We start from the raw sequence: 15743 nt of genomic DNA, 5'->3' as shown, positions 1-15743 counted from the left end.
GCCGCTTCCGGCGGCGAGCGGCACGGCGGGAGCCTCACTCCGTCCGTTCCGCGGCAGGAGGCGGCGCCCCGCTGCGGAAGGGGGGGGGGGGGGGCCTGTGGGGTGCCGGTTTGTGCCTCCCCTGTGCCGACTTCTTTACAGGCGCGGCCCTGGGGCAGGGGCTTTCTCTTTTTTTTAATGAGTTACGTGGCTTGGAGGCCCGTTGCTCCTTCCCCCGAGCTGTGTAACGGCGGCCTCTCGGACGGCAGCGCCTGGTTTCGGGCTGCCTGGCCGCGCAGCACAGCCCACCAGCCTTCCACTGCATTTCTGTACCAAGTTATTTCTGCCTCAGCAAAGGAGCTTGCTGTTGCCTCAGTTTAATTTCATTACATTGCCCGTCAAAAGCATTTAAAATTACCTCCAGTGCGCCTGCCAGACCATCCCAGATCTCCGCTGTTTTATTGCCCACATCGCCCATTAAAAGCGGTGACCAGGAGATAGACTGGCACCACCCCCCTCAATCCACTCTTCATGTCAATATTTTAAAACTGTAACTATTCCCGTGACGGGAATTTCTCATTTAGTACCTGAGAAAGGAGCACATTAAAATTGCTGGCATGTGATTCACTAGCCAACAGTCGATAGCAACAGTACTACCAGAACAAAAAATGCGAATCTATAAAAAGGATGTGAGAGAACACTAGTAGAAATGAAAGAAAAACTTGTAGGGAAAAAAAAAAAATAAAATTACAGACTCCAGGTCATCATGGTGTTTGGTTTTGTTTTTTTTTTTTTATCACTGAGTAATGAGTGGAATACAAGGGGGAGGGGGAGAGCAGGCAGATACGTACCTGAAGCAACGATTTAAAGCAAAGCAAAAAAGGTTTTACTAATAAAATACAATACAGCAACACTAACACTGGGAAATACTGAAGTAATCCACAGACAATTTTCAATGTAAAATCAATAGTTTATTGCCATGCTACATTTCTTTTTTTTCCAAATGAAGTTGGCACTGGTAAAGGGGAAAAAATGTTGTCATAATACACAATACATTTTATTTAAAATGCACATTTGGTAAGCTCTCCCAATAATGACAGCTTAAAACAAGTAAAATTAATTTTAAGATTAATGTGGAATGGCATAAAAATACACTCTTTCTGCATAGTATAATATTACTTTTTCCATAAAAGAAATACGGAATGTTTGTAAAAACAAATTCATTGAACAGGGCAAATTAATTGAGATTTTATAAACAATTTGGCAACGGCACTCCCACTGTTTAGACTTTTTTATATAAAAGAAATAAAAATCTAGAAAGCTACCTTTATACAAAGTTGCTATATTTATGCCTTTAAGTAGGAAAAAACATTTTATAATGCAAATTAGGACATACAATAATCTTACAATATCATACAATGTAATGACAAGAAAGGAACATACAACATAAGATTTTGGCCTTTGTAGAAATGTCTATTTCTGCATTTAATAAATGCATTTGTGGCACACTGGTGACTATTGTATTCTTACTACTACCAGTCAGCTTTCGTGCTAGAGCGGTATTCGGCTGAACTGTCATGGCAGGTCTGCAGTTTAGTTCAAAAACACAGACTGTTTTTCAGGAGACGAAAGGTGATGCTGCAATGAAGCGAGACGTGAAAAAGGCAACGTGCCTGCTGGTCGAGACATCTGTATCGTGGGACACCATACAACACTCTTTCCTTTCATACCAGAGCATTTCTTATACATTCAGTTATTAAGTACCAAAGTCTTACAAGTGAGAACATCTGGGTTTGAGATTTGGCAAAATTTCAGGGAAAATACAAAGTTAGTACCAAATATATAATATATTATATATAAACTGTAGGTGTATGATATACACACGTATCTAATGCAAAAAAACTGCATTAATATGGAGTTAAATTTGCTGACATCCATTCCTAAATAACATAACCATTAAAAAACAGGTGTAATCCTGATCTTTCACACACTTTAGAATCACTTCCTCTTTCATACATAATAGTTAAAGCAATATATATGCAAGTATGACTAAGAAATCAAAATTCACATAATAATCTGAACTCTGACCACAACAAATAGGATTTTTTTTCAGTACACGTAATTAAATATATTTATATTTTTACAGTATTTTTAGACCATTTCTGAAGAACTTGACCAACCAGGTCCTCAGGTGTAACAGAGCTGTTACGTCAGCAGAACTTGATCTTGTAGGAACACATCCAGTGGCCCCTGAAGTCAACACGAATCATTCGCTTGGCTTCAAAGGACACTGCATGAGGCTCGAACGAGCTCCAGAAGGATCGCCCTGCAAACAAGGAAAATTCCCTGATGGCATCAAAGCTCCTGCCTCAGACTTCTTTCCTCCTGCCAAAGGGAAGGACTGGAGCAAAGGACGCATGGACTCTGGGCTCCCTAGGTTGTTGGCAGGTGGCATGGCGAGTGACCATGTAGAGTGCAGCCCTGGGACCAGGGATTGGCAAGGTGAGCTTCACGGCACCTTTTATTCTAAGGCTTCTCATGGAAAGCAGAGGAGCTGCTCCTCCACACGCACCGCTCAGCAATTTGGTCACCACGGGTCTCAGACATGAGCTGTGGCTGGGACCCCAAGGCATTAAGTACTTTGCAGACACAGAGGAAGACGGTCCCTGTTCTGAAGGGCTTGAGCCCACTTCTTAATCATATTTTTTTACATAATCTCCTTTGTATGTACACATATTTGCTACATAAAATAGAATTACACTGAAGTAATGGATATAGCAGAAAACATTGCCACAATATATGTATATTACCACACTAAATAATTACTAAAACTGCAAGAAAAATTTCAAAATGCCCTTTGTTATATATAAAAAATATAGAAATGTCCAACACTTGTTTCATCAACTTTACAGGTAACTTTATCTCTCATACTCTATCTGTACACCTACATATTTCCAAACAAAATACTGCGTTAATCTGGAGTAAACACCATGTTAGGATAATATCCTCGTAAGACATCTGGCAGACTTAGTCACATACCTTACAGTACAGTATCACAAGGAATAATGTATACATGGTCAGAGTTACAGCTTTTTTTTCCTTATTCACTTATCTTGTCCAAAAGAGGGAGTAATTCCTAAAGATTGCAAAAGAACCTTAACGCATTACTTCCTGTCTTTTTCATATATGCTCTGTAAGAAAGACATCAGCAACCTTGACTCCATCTTAACGCAGTTTTTTGTGGTGGAATTTCTTCTGATTTTTTTTTTTTGGAGTGTATATGAATTTAAAATAAAGATCTCATAAATGGACTTATGTTTATATTCAGTAAATACTGTCAAATATAAATGCCTGAATTACTACCTCAAGGAAAAGATGGAAAAGATCTTCTAATTAAATTCAAAAAAACCCTAATTCTATCTATCAAACTGAAGGACGAAACTTCTTTAGGGGAAATAGGAGAATTTCAGATTTAAGTCCACCATTAGTTCCTACTAAATCAGTTTCATCTTATTTGCAGCCACTAAATAAATTACTACAGTGCAGAAATGGAATTTCACCATGATCCCACCTTACATGAAGAAGGGAATACTGCTTAGAAAGAGACGTCCAAATCAGATACATCATTATATGCTCAAAGTAGTAACCAACATTAATCAGAACTTGCATTTTTACTTCACCGACAGCAAATAAAGACAATCTGCTCTCTCCGGACTGTCTCACTGAAAAGTGGTTAAATATAAAACAAAAACAAGGATAGCCAGATTTTGAGCCAATACACACAGTTAAAAAAACAGCAAAATCAACTGCTGGTCTGTCACCTGCAAAAGAGCAGCCCTCTTTTGACATTAGTTTGGATCTCGTACAGCATACACCCTTTATACACTCAAGCTCTAGGGACAGGTGTAAACACACACACAAATATCCAAACATCTAGGGGGTGGAAATTAAGCAGTTTATGGTAAAAAATGTCTATTTGAACACTTAGTATTTCCATAAAAGTTCTGTAGACTTTAACAGGAACAGTGCTTCAACACACACCATTACATTCAACCCCTGTCATATGTAAAATGTACTCTTGGGGGAAACAAAAACTGTTCTAATGAGAGTTAAGGTTTTCAGAATGGTCTATTTTATATTGTATTGTGGAGTCATAAAGAAGCACCACAAAACTTTAAAAATTGGTCCTCCTCTTGACATCAATTTGAGGAAAAAAAAAAATTTCCTGATATAACCAATGGATTAAATTCTCACTAACTCTTTCTAGTACAATCTTTATTAGGTACTTTTGGTCATTGTTTCATCTTTTTATCAACTCAGTTTCCTTGTTTAAAAGATACATTAATGTCTTTCCCAAATTACTGCATTAAATGAATACCTACAGTTAAAGGCCTTCCCCTTGTCAAATGTGCTTGAAGGGTAGCAGCCAACAGCACAATATGGATGAAAAGTATGGAGATGCTGCCATTTTTGCAGGACCTAGTTTATGTAAACTTAACATGTCTCCATTATTAAAGAAAAATGGTTACATATTTGTAATTTCTCAGTCTATAAACCTGTGGGCCCAAAATAAATATGATCTAAATACTGTGGAAAGAGGTCAGCTGAAAACGGAATCCTAGATTACAGACACTAAACCTAACATCACAGCCTTTAAAAGAGACTGAATTGAAAAAATATTTACCAAGTCTCAAAGGGTAAAGTGCATTGCAACTACATCTACTTCAAGGGGCAGGAAATAAGGAATGCTGAAGATGAGTAGCGTGAGTTAACAAGGACTACCCAGTATGTTTGCAGCATACACAAATCAAGAAAGCATTATCCCACCTGTAAAATGTAAGACGGTAAAAAATAGCCCTAGAAAATACGTTGTCAGACTTGTTAATATAATTAAGGCTACAGAAAGTTGAAATTTCAGTATATTCTCAATTCTGGGGACCAGAGCTAAGAAAATACTCCCTATGAAGCACTGTGAAACTTGCAACAACATAAAAGAAATTACTCAGACCATCCCTTGTATCTGAGACTATTCAGGATAAACACACAGGACAGTGCACCAGAACTAAGGAGGGATATGCTTGGTTATTGTAATTTTGGCAGCTCATTTAGGATATACCTGAAGCCTCTGTTTCCCTATTTGTAAATTAAGAATATTACTTCCCTGCCTCACAGATGTGTTTTAAGGGTCCAGTTAATTAGAATTTCTGAAACACCCATACCATACAGATGAGAACCAAGTACTTATAAGCAGCTAGCTAGATCAAACACATTTGCCTCAAAACATATGCTGAAGCATTAGTTCAGCTCACAAATTTAAGTGAGCTGTAAGTTAAGAACAAGAACCACACCAGTATCATGAACCCAGTAAGCATTTTCTCTTCAGTACAGACCAAGACTGGTCCATAGCGTAAGGTGAGGCAATGGCAAAGATGTGAAGGAGCACTAACACTGCAGACCTGTAAAATGTCTAGCTCTAGGTAGTTGTTACCTTCTTGAGTACCAAGGTCTCCCCACAAGTCAACGGGTCTATCACAGTATGCATAGGTTGACTGTGAAATCATTACTGAGGTGTTGTTTTTTTTTAAAATTTTTAAATTTTTTTTTTTTAAGTTCCTCATAATGGTCTCAACAACTCCTATCTTTTACATCTGCAAATTATGTTCTTTGTGCATCTGGTATTTCAGTACCATACAGTCTGTAAAGAATAATGAAAGTCAGAGTGAAAAGGTTGCCCGATATCCCTTAATGGTGAGGCAAGATACATGTATTTCAGGCACTACCACTGCTGCCAGTACTAAACTGAGAGAAGACCATAGTAAAAGTTATCAAAGGAACAGGAACACACTCCAATTTAAAAGACTGAAAGTAATTGTAGTTTGTTTTTTATAAAACTTCAATTAAAATATTGCATGAAGACCTTTAATTCGTTTTTAGATCTCCAAATGGCTTTTCTTGCATGTTTTTCCTCACTCACAGTTCAAGGGTTATTTTACATCACACCAGTTCACACAAATGTCAGTTCCTTTGCAATCACAGGCTCAAGACTAATCTCTGCTGCTGCTAGAACCAAGGTGCACCTGCAATATTGCCAGAATTCTAAAATTATTCAGAGTATTTAAAAAAAAAAAAACAAAAAACAAACAAACCCAAAAAGCAACCACCCAACCAAAAACATCTGCTAAGGGTGCATCTGGCATATTCTACCTGGATGTACCTGTAACACTGAGCAGCCATCATTGTAACCAAGTTCACCAACTGCAAAAGGAAAAGAAGTATGCTCATAGATAATACTACCTTCAGATAATTTACTACATCTCTTTCTAAATTAAAGTATACTATCAACTATGGGTGCACATCGCTAGAATGTACGATTTTCTATAAAGAACTATCAAGTCCAGTACCCTGCCTCCCGTGTAACCTGTGTCTGATACTTTAGAGGAAGACAGTAACTGCATAATAAACCTTTCCAGTTGTGCAATAATGCATGCTGCTGGAGAGCTGGGATATTTCTGTCAGGCATAAGAAGTGGAACACTGGACAAAGACAACCATTTGACCTTCAAGAGTCTTTCTTTGTCAAATGCAGAGAGTAAGACAAACACATAAACAACCCTGAACAATAATTAAAGCTATGTACAAAATTTTGACTTTTATAACAAGACATTATGAAACAGATAAAAAAGAAACACAGAAATGCAAAGAAAGGAAGGCACACTGAACTAAGAAATGACAAGAGAGCCTTAATTCATACAGCCAACCTGTGAATTTCTTCACAAAGAAAGCCCCAAACTCTAATGACAGTAAAATTCTGTCAGATTTCACAGGGAACTTGATAGGCCACTTGGAATTCTCTTGTAGAGAAAGGAGTTTAAGGTTGGGTTTAGATGCATTTACAGCTCTGATCAACGAACTTCGATGTGACCTCTCAAGTATTACACAAGTTTAGAAAACTATCGGGAATTAGAGGCTTTCTTGCCCATGTAGTCTTAAAAAAAAAAAAACCAAACAAAAAACCACCCAGATAAAAAAGGTGTGATGTTTATATCCCTTGAGATGAACCAATATGTCTTGTGTACGTCACACTGAGTGAATTAATGCTTTACATACATTTTATTCTGGAGGAGCCACTTTAATGAGGAATGAACGTAAGATATGTATCTTGAAAGATTAGGTTTACCTGCTAATAATGCACATATCAAGAGGCTTTAAAAAGTGTTATAAATGCCATTAATGAGTATAGGCACCAGACCAGAATATTTATAAATTCAAAACTGGCACGTCACTCAGACTCTAATCAATTTAAAGAGGCACTGTGAAAGGTGGTGATGCTGCTATGCAGTAATTACTACTACTGTAGAATGAAATAGTGTTACCTAAATGAATACTTGCTCTACATTAATTCCCTTTAGTTAGACAAGTACATGAAGTATGCAGAAAAAGTCCTATTAGTCTATAAAAGGCGTTAGTGTTAAGAAATGCAAAGTATTTGCATCTTCAATTTTATAAACTTCACAAAAGGTGCAAATGATTTAATGCTTCCCAGGCTCACATAGGCAGGTCAGTACTGTTATGTCTAGTTTTCCTAGAAGTACCGTCATCTCGGGGCAGTGCTTTTTGCAAGCTTGACATGGCAGCAGTTCTTTCAATGTCTATCACAGCATACAGCTCTGTGCGCCTGGTTGGAGTTTGCGGAAGTGGAGTGGTGGGTGTTTTTGGAGTCTGAGGGTTGTCAGAGTCACTACCACCTTCCAAGTCAACCTGTATATAGTTGAGCTGCCTGTGTTCTAAACTTGGACGCCTAATGTCAAAGTTAAAGACTGTTGGGGTACAGTCCCGACGTCGTGTAAATTCTACTTTATGAGCACTTGCTGGTACTGTTACATTCTCTGTATTGACATAATTATGCATTGGATCTAGGTTATTGTGGTAGCCATTCAGAGATGGGGTCTTTGGTCCTAAACTGTCATCTTCATCTCTACTCAGCTTGCGGGCTTCCCAAACAGGAGGCAAGGATGGCAAGTTCTCATAGTTCAACAGCGCAGTTCTCCTCTGAGCAGAGTTGTTAATGTTCTGGGTGTCTGAGGTACTGGTTGATGTCAAACGACCTCTCCTGACCCCTGAGGCACTAGGGATTGATAACCTATTTATATTTTCATACACCAATTTATTACCAGATGGTGTTTCTCTACGTTCATCACTGTCATACCCAGTGTCCCATTCAGTGTTGTTTGTGCTGCTGCCGCTAACTTGGTCTCTCCCAAGTTGCTCCAGTTTCTCTCTTTCCATTAACTGCCTTTGAACAGGTGTTGGTCCTAAAACAAACTTGACTCCTTCAGGTTCCAGGAGAACCTGAGCATCTCTGTCATCAGTACACATCTGATCTTCTTTCACTTTAGTTGTTTCAGTGTTTGAAAGCTTTGATTCCAGTGGCGCATGCACACTTGATCGATTTTTTCTTTCCTCTTGTACCCCAGTAGTGTTCACATAAGTGTGCACCTAGAAGGGGAAGAAAAAAAAATAAAAAATAAAAAAGGAAATTCAAATGCTATTTCCGTCTTCCCCCACCCCCCTCCAAATTTCTTTTCTCCCCATGTTTCTAATCAAAATACCTGAAACCCAAATATTGTGATAGCAGTTGTTTAAGAGCAAAGGCCATCTCTCCCACATTTTGCTGAACTGTGCTCAGTTTTGGTTTTTTCCCCCTGAAATTTTTTTGTTTCTCGTCACACACGAGAGACTTCCTAAACTAAGTTACATTTTATTAAGCTTGACTAACATTTTCATCAGCAACCTGAATGATGAGATGGAACACACCCTCTGAAAGTTTCCAGTCTATCCCGGATTGGTACGGTTTCCACTGAGCGGAATCTCCGCAGCCTGGAGAATCAACCTCATAGAAACCTTATGAAGTTCAGCAACAGCAAATGCAAAGTCCACTGCCTGGTATGGAACAACACCAACAGGACAGGCTAGGCACCAACTGCTTGAAAACAGCTTTGCAGAAAAGCACCAGGGGTCCAGGTGGATGGTAAGCTGAATGTGAGTCAGCGCTGTGCACTTGTAGCAATGAAAACCATTGGTTTGTGTTAGCGAAAGCACAGCCAGTAGGTTAAGGAAAAGTTATTATTACTGTCAATTCAGCTCTTGTGAGACTGAATTTGGGCTCCCTAGTACAAGACAAACACCACCATACTGGAGCAAGTCCAGTGGAGGACCATGATTAGAGGAGCTGGAGCATGTGACATACATGGAGAAAGTGAGAGCACCATCCTTGTTCAGTCTCAAGAGAAGGCCAGGAAATCACCTAACAGATGTTTTCAGCTACCTAATAGATAAAGACAGAACCAGACCCTTTTTCAAGATGTTCAGCTATTCCATTGCCAAGGGGCAATGAATACTAGCTGTAACAGGAAAAAAAAAGCTGATTACATATTAGGGAGAAATGCTTTCACAATAAAGGTGGTGAAACACTGGAACACGCGGCTCAGAGACACTGTGGAATCTCCTTGTTTGGGGTATTCAAAGCACAACAGGACAAGGCTCTGCGCAGCTGTCTCCAACTTTAAAATTTGACCTAGAGGACTCTAGAGGTCCCTTCTAACCTAAATTATTCCATTATTTTTATTTGCCAAATAGAAGACTTATATGTAAATAAGTTTTTTGACTGAAATTTTTGGAAAGAGTATATGCAAATACATACTTTCTAGATCTTAATTTATACATAAATATGAAGAGCAACTTAAAACACTTACTTTTCCTCAGGAAGCTATCCTACTAAGTGTCATTTTAAAGAGGTAAACCAAAAACTTTTCTGAGGTAGTTAACAAACAGTAGAAATACATTACACCTGATATTGAATAACACAAATCAAGGCCTACAGAACAAGCATTAGAAAAATCTGAACTCATGTAGAATCTAAGTTATAAGAGAAGAAAAAAATACCCACTTGCTCCTCTGCTACAAGTAAAGGATGTGTTGATTCTTCACCGACAGAGGGGAGGCGTGCACTTCCGACAGAAGGATGTCTGCTGGAAGGATGTGATGAAGCATCTCCAAAAGATGGGTATCTGGGATAGCCGTTAGGCAAACTTTGTGCACTGAACCCAGGAGCTGATTCAATTAGAAAACAAGCAAAACCATATTAAAATAGAACATTTTACTGTATGAGTAAGATGCTTTATATCTTCATTTTCAATTTTCAAAAGAGAAATTAAAATACATAAAATTGTATTCAATATTCACAAGACTCAATTTTGCTTGGGGGAAGGAAAGGGAAAGCAAATTGCAGAGTATAGCATCCCAATACTTACTGGAAAACATGTCTGAAGCAACCACTGAAATCCAGGTGTATTACACACCGCAGTTCTCCCAGTAAACTCCCTGTCCAACTTCCCTTTCTACCGTTAAGAACATGTCTCCCTAACAAACAGGGACTTATTTACTTAAGCTTCTGTTTCTCTGAAATTATCAGTAAACTGGAATTCCTAGTTTCAAATATCAAGCCATCTGCCTGAGATTACCTAAAATCCTCTGGCATTTTGAAAGGACTTCACTCTACCCATCCATCTACTCACAGCAAAAGAAAGATTGCAAACCCACTATAGATGTGATATTATCATTACTTTTTTCCCCAATAAAGAGGTTGGAACATTGCCCAACATTAAAATTTCTCAAAAATGCTACAAGTAAAATACTGTGATATATTATAAAGCAATTTAGTAGGTGTATTCCTAAGTGTTCATAAGAACGCTGCTTCACTATGGCAGTTCTGCTCCCAAGACTTAGGATTCTCAAAAGAGAATCATCAGCAAGTACCTCAAGAGAATGCATTACTGGTAATTAGCCTCGTAGCTTTAAATTAGCTTTCATTTTAGTTACTTAAAGACTTAATGCAAATTAAATGCTATTTTCAGCTATGTACCACATTATATTCAGGTATGTCATCTGACAGTATAACTATACTTACTGGTAGGTGTCCGAGGGGTTCTTGGAGCTTCCAACTCAGTTTGATGATTATTCCTTTCTACTACTGGTTCTTCTACCACATTTATGCTATTATTCTGCATTATCTCTTGCAACATATTAAATAGCTCTTCTGCACGGGCACATTTAAAGGCAAAGATTCCTACAGATACACAAGAAAAAAAAAATCAAAATCCTTTAACATAAGAAACATGCCTTACAATGTATATAACTTTGAAAAAACAGAACTGGAATCCACGTAATGAATACCTGTTAAAGAAGAAAAGATATTAAGAATTTTTTATTGCACCAAAACACACAAAATTACTGTGAGAACCTTTAAAGTGTTTATCTAATAGAAGACTAAGATTCCCATGCACCAAAAGTGAAATTAGAACAGAAAACTGATTCAGATAAGAGCAAAACGCAGTTTTGAGTGCTAAATAAGGGGTTAAAAAAACCAAACAAACCACAAAACAGGGTAAGATTTTTTCTTTTTTAAAGCTGATTAAAACGATATCTGTTAAATATTTTTTTAAAAAAACACTAAATGAAACTACTGTGGTACTACAAGGGTGTATTTTTTAAACCAGATTTCTATTACATTACCATACAAATAAGATACCTGCACAACAGGAAAGAAGGATTGAAACACTGGGTAAAAGTTTAGTTTCTTTAAGAAGATTAAAATGAAAAGCTAGTAAGACAAACTGTGGGAAACGGACAGTAACAAACCAATTGCTTCAGGCTAAAGGATAAGACACAGAACACAAAGTTAGCAGCAATACCGTGTGTTTTGCGGGTGTATTGTGCCACTTTGCCTTGAAACAGCAGGGAGTGCCCCAACTTACCCTCACCAGCAAAGTCGCAGCTTTGGATTATTCTTCCATTGAAAGCATGAAGTTAAAGTTGACATGCTTGTTAAACGTGGGTGCAGGTGCTCATTTTTTTCAAGTGAGTATTACAATCTTAAAACACTCTATACTAAAAACTACCTACCTGTATAGCTAGTTCTCTAAGTGCAATTATGTTAATATGCTGGCAATTACTATCATCATTTAAGGACGCAGAACCGTGACAGATCAGAACTACCAGAAATGCTCTGCATGGTAAGAAGTTAACAAAAACTCAGGTGGGAATATAACAAATGGGCTAAGAGGAATGATGCTCAACAATTAATATTCAGCTGGTGCAGCAAATAAGCATCATGCTTGCAACATAGCAGCTGTAGAGCTGCTTCTGCTATGTCTCCCCAGCCCACGATCCAGCTCAAGTACAATAGTCTATGTTTAATTTTCTGTGTATTTCTCAAAATTCACACTGGATGCTTAAATCTTAATGGACAAAAAAATAAAATTAAAGAATCTAGGTTCACAATCTTTAAAAAGCTCCAAGTATGTTTCTCTAAGAAAGTTAGCTGCCTTTACTCCTTTGTTTAAAAAAAAGTGCTTCCAAATTAATGATTCCTTAAAATACAAGGTGAACCAAATTGGCACTCAAACTGCAAGGAAAAAGAACTTGATGAAACCTTGATTTTTACTAAATACATTCACATTATATACAATGTGATTTGTCACTTACACAATATGGTGACACATCAGCTCCTCCAAGTTTTCTATCCTGAATTATCTATCAGCTGTGATCTCAAAACATGTCTTCAAGGTTTTTAATATCCAGCACAAACTCAATGTTTCACCATCAGTGCATCCTGACAGCTTATCAATAGATAAAATTTGAGATTGAATGGAAAACACAAACAGGAATATTGACTAACGCAATCAGTAGAAGTTGCTGGGCAGTATTCAGGGTATTCTCAAATGAAAAACTTCTCTGTCATCTGGCCAAGCGAAGACGAAGTTTTGCAACTGTGCCCACAAACCCAATATAGGTCTAAGGAACAATGCTCCACTGCAAAGAGGCAGCAGAGAGAATATTTTCTGCTGGATTTCTTTTTTCTCAGTATTCACAGTATTTTAATATTACGTAAGAAAGGCAAGAACAAAAGAGGGAGGAAAGGGTTGCTGCTTACACAGCCTGCTTAATCTTCTCTAGTTAAAAAAAAAAATTAGAAGGGAAGCAGAAAAGTCAGACTTGGTGGAAAATTTTGCAGACTTGCTAATATGCTGTGGAGAAGAACCTTCAAAATAGTATTTTTCAGTTGAATTTCATTACTATCTATTTTATATGTTTAGAAGAAGCCATAAATTAAACCTGCAAAAATCAATTGAAGTTATTTTATTCAAAACGAAGTTTATTACTTTCTTCTTAGGGGTGTGAAAATTTAGTTTAGTATGGAGCATACTGTAACATTTGAAGACCTCTCCATTTCTTATTAGGAGATGAATTGAGAATGCCTTCTAAACTCTTATTTAAAAAAACCCAAAAACCAAACAAATCAAACAAACAAAAAAGCTGTCTGCCCTTACTTCTGCTTGGACAATGAAGATTGACCAGATTTGTTTATGATCAAGTTATTTCATCTTCCTGATTTTTTACAGTGAAATTAAAAAAAAAAAGAAAATTGCAATTGCTAAATATCATTATTGATAAAAACACTAGTAAATCCTAAAAATTTATAAGAAAATAAAAATGCAACTTAATTTCACAACGTATGAATATGTAAGAATTCCAACTATACCCAGCTACATCACAGTAGAAAGATGCAAAATGAGGCTGAGACCTCAACCAAAACAGCTATTCTCTTGAGGACTACTGCAGTGAAGAGAGAGAAAAAAGCCTAAGTCTTCTCACTGGGAGCCAACCTTGGCCAGGGCAGGCATGATCTGGGAACTGGAAAGGTAACCATCTTTTTCCAATTAAAGCCACACAGAAGAATAACTGAGCAGTGCTGAAGTTTACACACTTCATACAAAAATGTGTCAAAATTTGAGAATTATGTCACTGATATAAATGAAAGTGATATTTGGTTTAAGAACAGGATGAAACACAAGTGTGCTACTGAAGACAGTAACAGGGTAGGGATATCCAATTCTTAATAGTGCTCTAGTCTATTAAAATCTAAAAATAGCAAATTCTTTAAATTCCAGGGAGATTCCTCCACAGTTCCAGAGGTTTCACTGCCCCTCCCTGAAAGTCAAATCAACCTCTGAGGTAGGAGAACTTCCCTGTCAAGACCAGCTCCTAAGTTGACCAGAAGCATCCACACATACAAGCATGAAGTGCTCCAGACCTACAATGCCAAAAACTACGTGCAACTCAAATCCTCATTTTACCATAAGAACATTCCTCATAAGGTAACTTACATTCTTTCCAGACATCACATTCACATAGACATATTTTTTATTAAAACAAACAAACAAAATTGGCTTCCAACATAAAATATATTTCCAAAAGCTTTATATAAAAAAATTCCACATACCTTGTCCAGTTTGACACCTTCGGCCACTTTCAAAAGAGAAAAGATTTGAGTCATAGCCATAGCGACGGAGACAGAGGTAGTGCCATTTTACAGAGTCCCTTTTACGGGTGTACAAAATTAGTTCTGTATCTGTAAGTTCCATTATGCCAGAACCCAGTTCATTGCCATCATCATCCACATTAATAACCTATAAAAAGTAAGTTAAATAACATTAGTTAAGTACTATTCTGAGCACCAATGTCACTCCTAATAATCTTAATGTTTCACTGATGCACTCTATCTGCTCTGTCATATTTGTTATGATCCTTGAGGTAAAAGTTAAAAAAACTCACCAAACCAGTTCCTTTGCTCCCCTAAGCCAGAATTAAAATAATACATATTTAAAAGCAATACGAATGAGACTGCATAACATTATTGTAAAATCTGACGAAAAATTTAAAATTGAAGTGATCAGTAAGTTAAATATTTATTTAAAAAAAAAAAAAACTGGCTTTATGTACATATTCTAGTATTTCCACATGGATAAGGATTATACCACAGATAATGGAATCTTTCAGATTATATTTATATTTATATTTATTATAAATAAATATTTGCTTTGTCATATAACCCCACTTACACTTGGGAAAAGGAATGAAAAAGGATAAGGGGCTCCAAGATAAAGCTTCCTTTATAGCCTTGCACTTGCTGTGTAGCTTTGCACTTGCTGAATCACCAGACTGTTTTAGATTTTTTTTTTCTTTGCCTTTTTAAAGTCAACAAATAATTCAAATAACCTATGGTTATCTTGCATGAAAACATGTGTATAAAGCTTAAACTCTTAATTCTTTCTGCTTTTAAACCAGTTTGAGGTCATCTGCATCCTTTATGGAATTCAGAAAATATTCCTCTGCATGTATTTTATCTCACAATGCTGCTTTTAGTAGGATTCTTTCTTACTCAATAAAAAGGCTACCAAAAAAATCTTCCCTATGGTATCAATCAATGTTACTCCTTAAAGAGACATTTTCAGCTTGAAATCTAGTCAACTGAAAAGAATTAGGAATAGTTTCGTCTGCCACTGAGGCTTATGCCAACTTCCTTCATTTTGCAAATTACATTCTTTCATCTTCTCCCCCCTGCTGCTAAATCAGCGACCCACACAAACAACAGAGAAATTCTATGAGGAGAAAAATAGAAACTAGCTACACAAAATTATGTCAAATGCATAAAAAGCAAGAAAACAGAAAAATATTTTATGCTTCAGCTTTTTGTACTGATAAGATTAAACATTTCCAGAAATTCTCATGGCTTTAAAGCTCATTTCAGTGTTACCCTAAGGCAACGCATGAATCATTTTTCGCTATGGAAGCATTACATTCCTTTGCCAACTCAGAGACAGTTTGGAGCACAGAAGCAAATCTGACTTGTGTGACTATGCAAAG

The 15743-nt window shown here is 37.1% G+C and overlaps 1 protein-coding gene across 1 annotated transcript in view; it reads right to left on the bottom strand.

Annotated features, from left to right (window-relative positions):
• Positions 1-5566: 5566 nt before the first annotated feature.
• The window catches only part of FRS2 (fibroblast growth factor receptor substrate 2), a 50896-nt gene continuing 40719 nt past the window's right edge, over positions 5567-15743 (bottom strand). The window contains exons 4-7 of the mRNA XM_086749166.1: positions 14320-14506; positions 10945-11103; positions 9925-10088; positions 5567-8474 (exon numbers count right to left, since the gene is read on the bottom strand). Of these exons, the coding sequence (XP_086605292.1) occupies positions 7524-8474; positions 9925-10088; positions 10945-11103; positions 14320-14506 (1461 nt within the window). The 3' untranslated portion in view covers positions 5567-7523. The remainder of the gene's footprint in view (positions 8475-9924; positions 10089-10944; positions 11104-14319; positions 14507-15743) is intronic.

Source organism: Chlamydotis macqueenii, chromosome 1 (genome assembly GCF_036417535.1).
Source record: "Chlamydotis macqueenii isolate bChlMac1 chromosome 1, bChlMac1.mat, whole genome shotgun sequence".
NCBI lineage: Eukaryota > Metazoa > Chordata > Aves > Otidiformes > Otididae > Chlamydotis > Chlamydotis macqueenii.
Note: the sequence above shows the minus strand (reverse complement) of the source record. Positions and strands in the feature narration are given on the sequence as shown.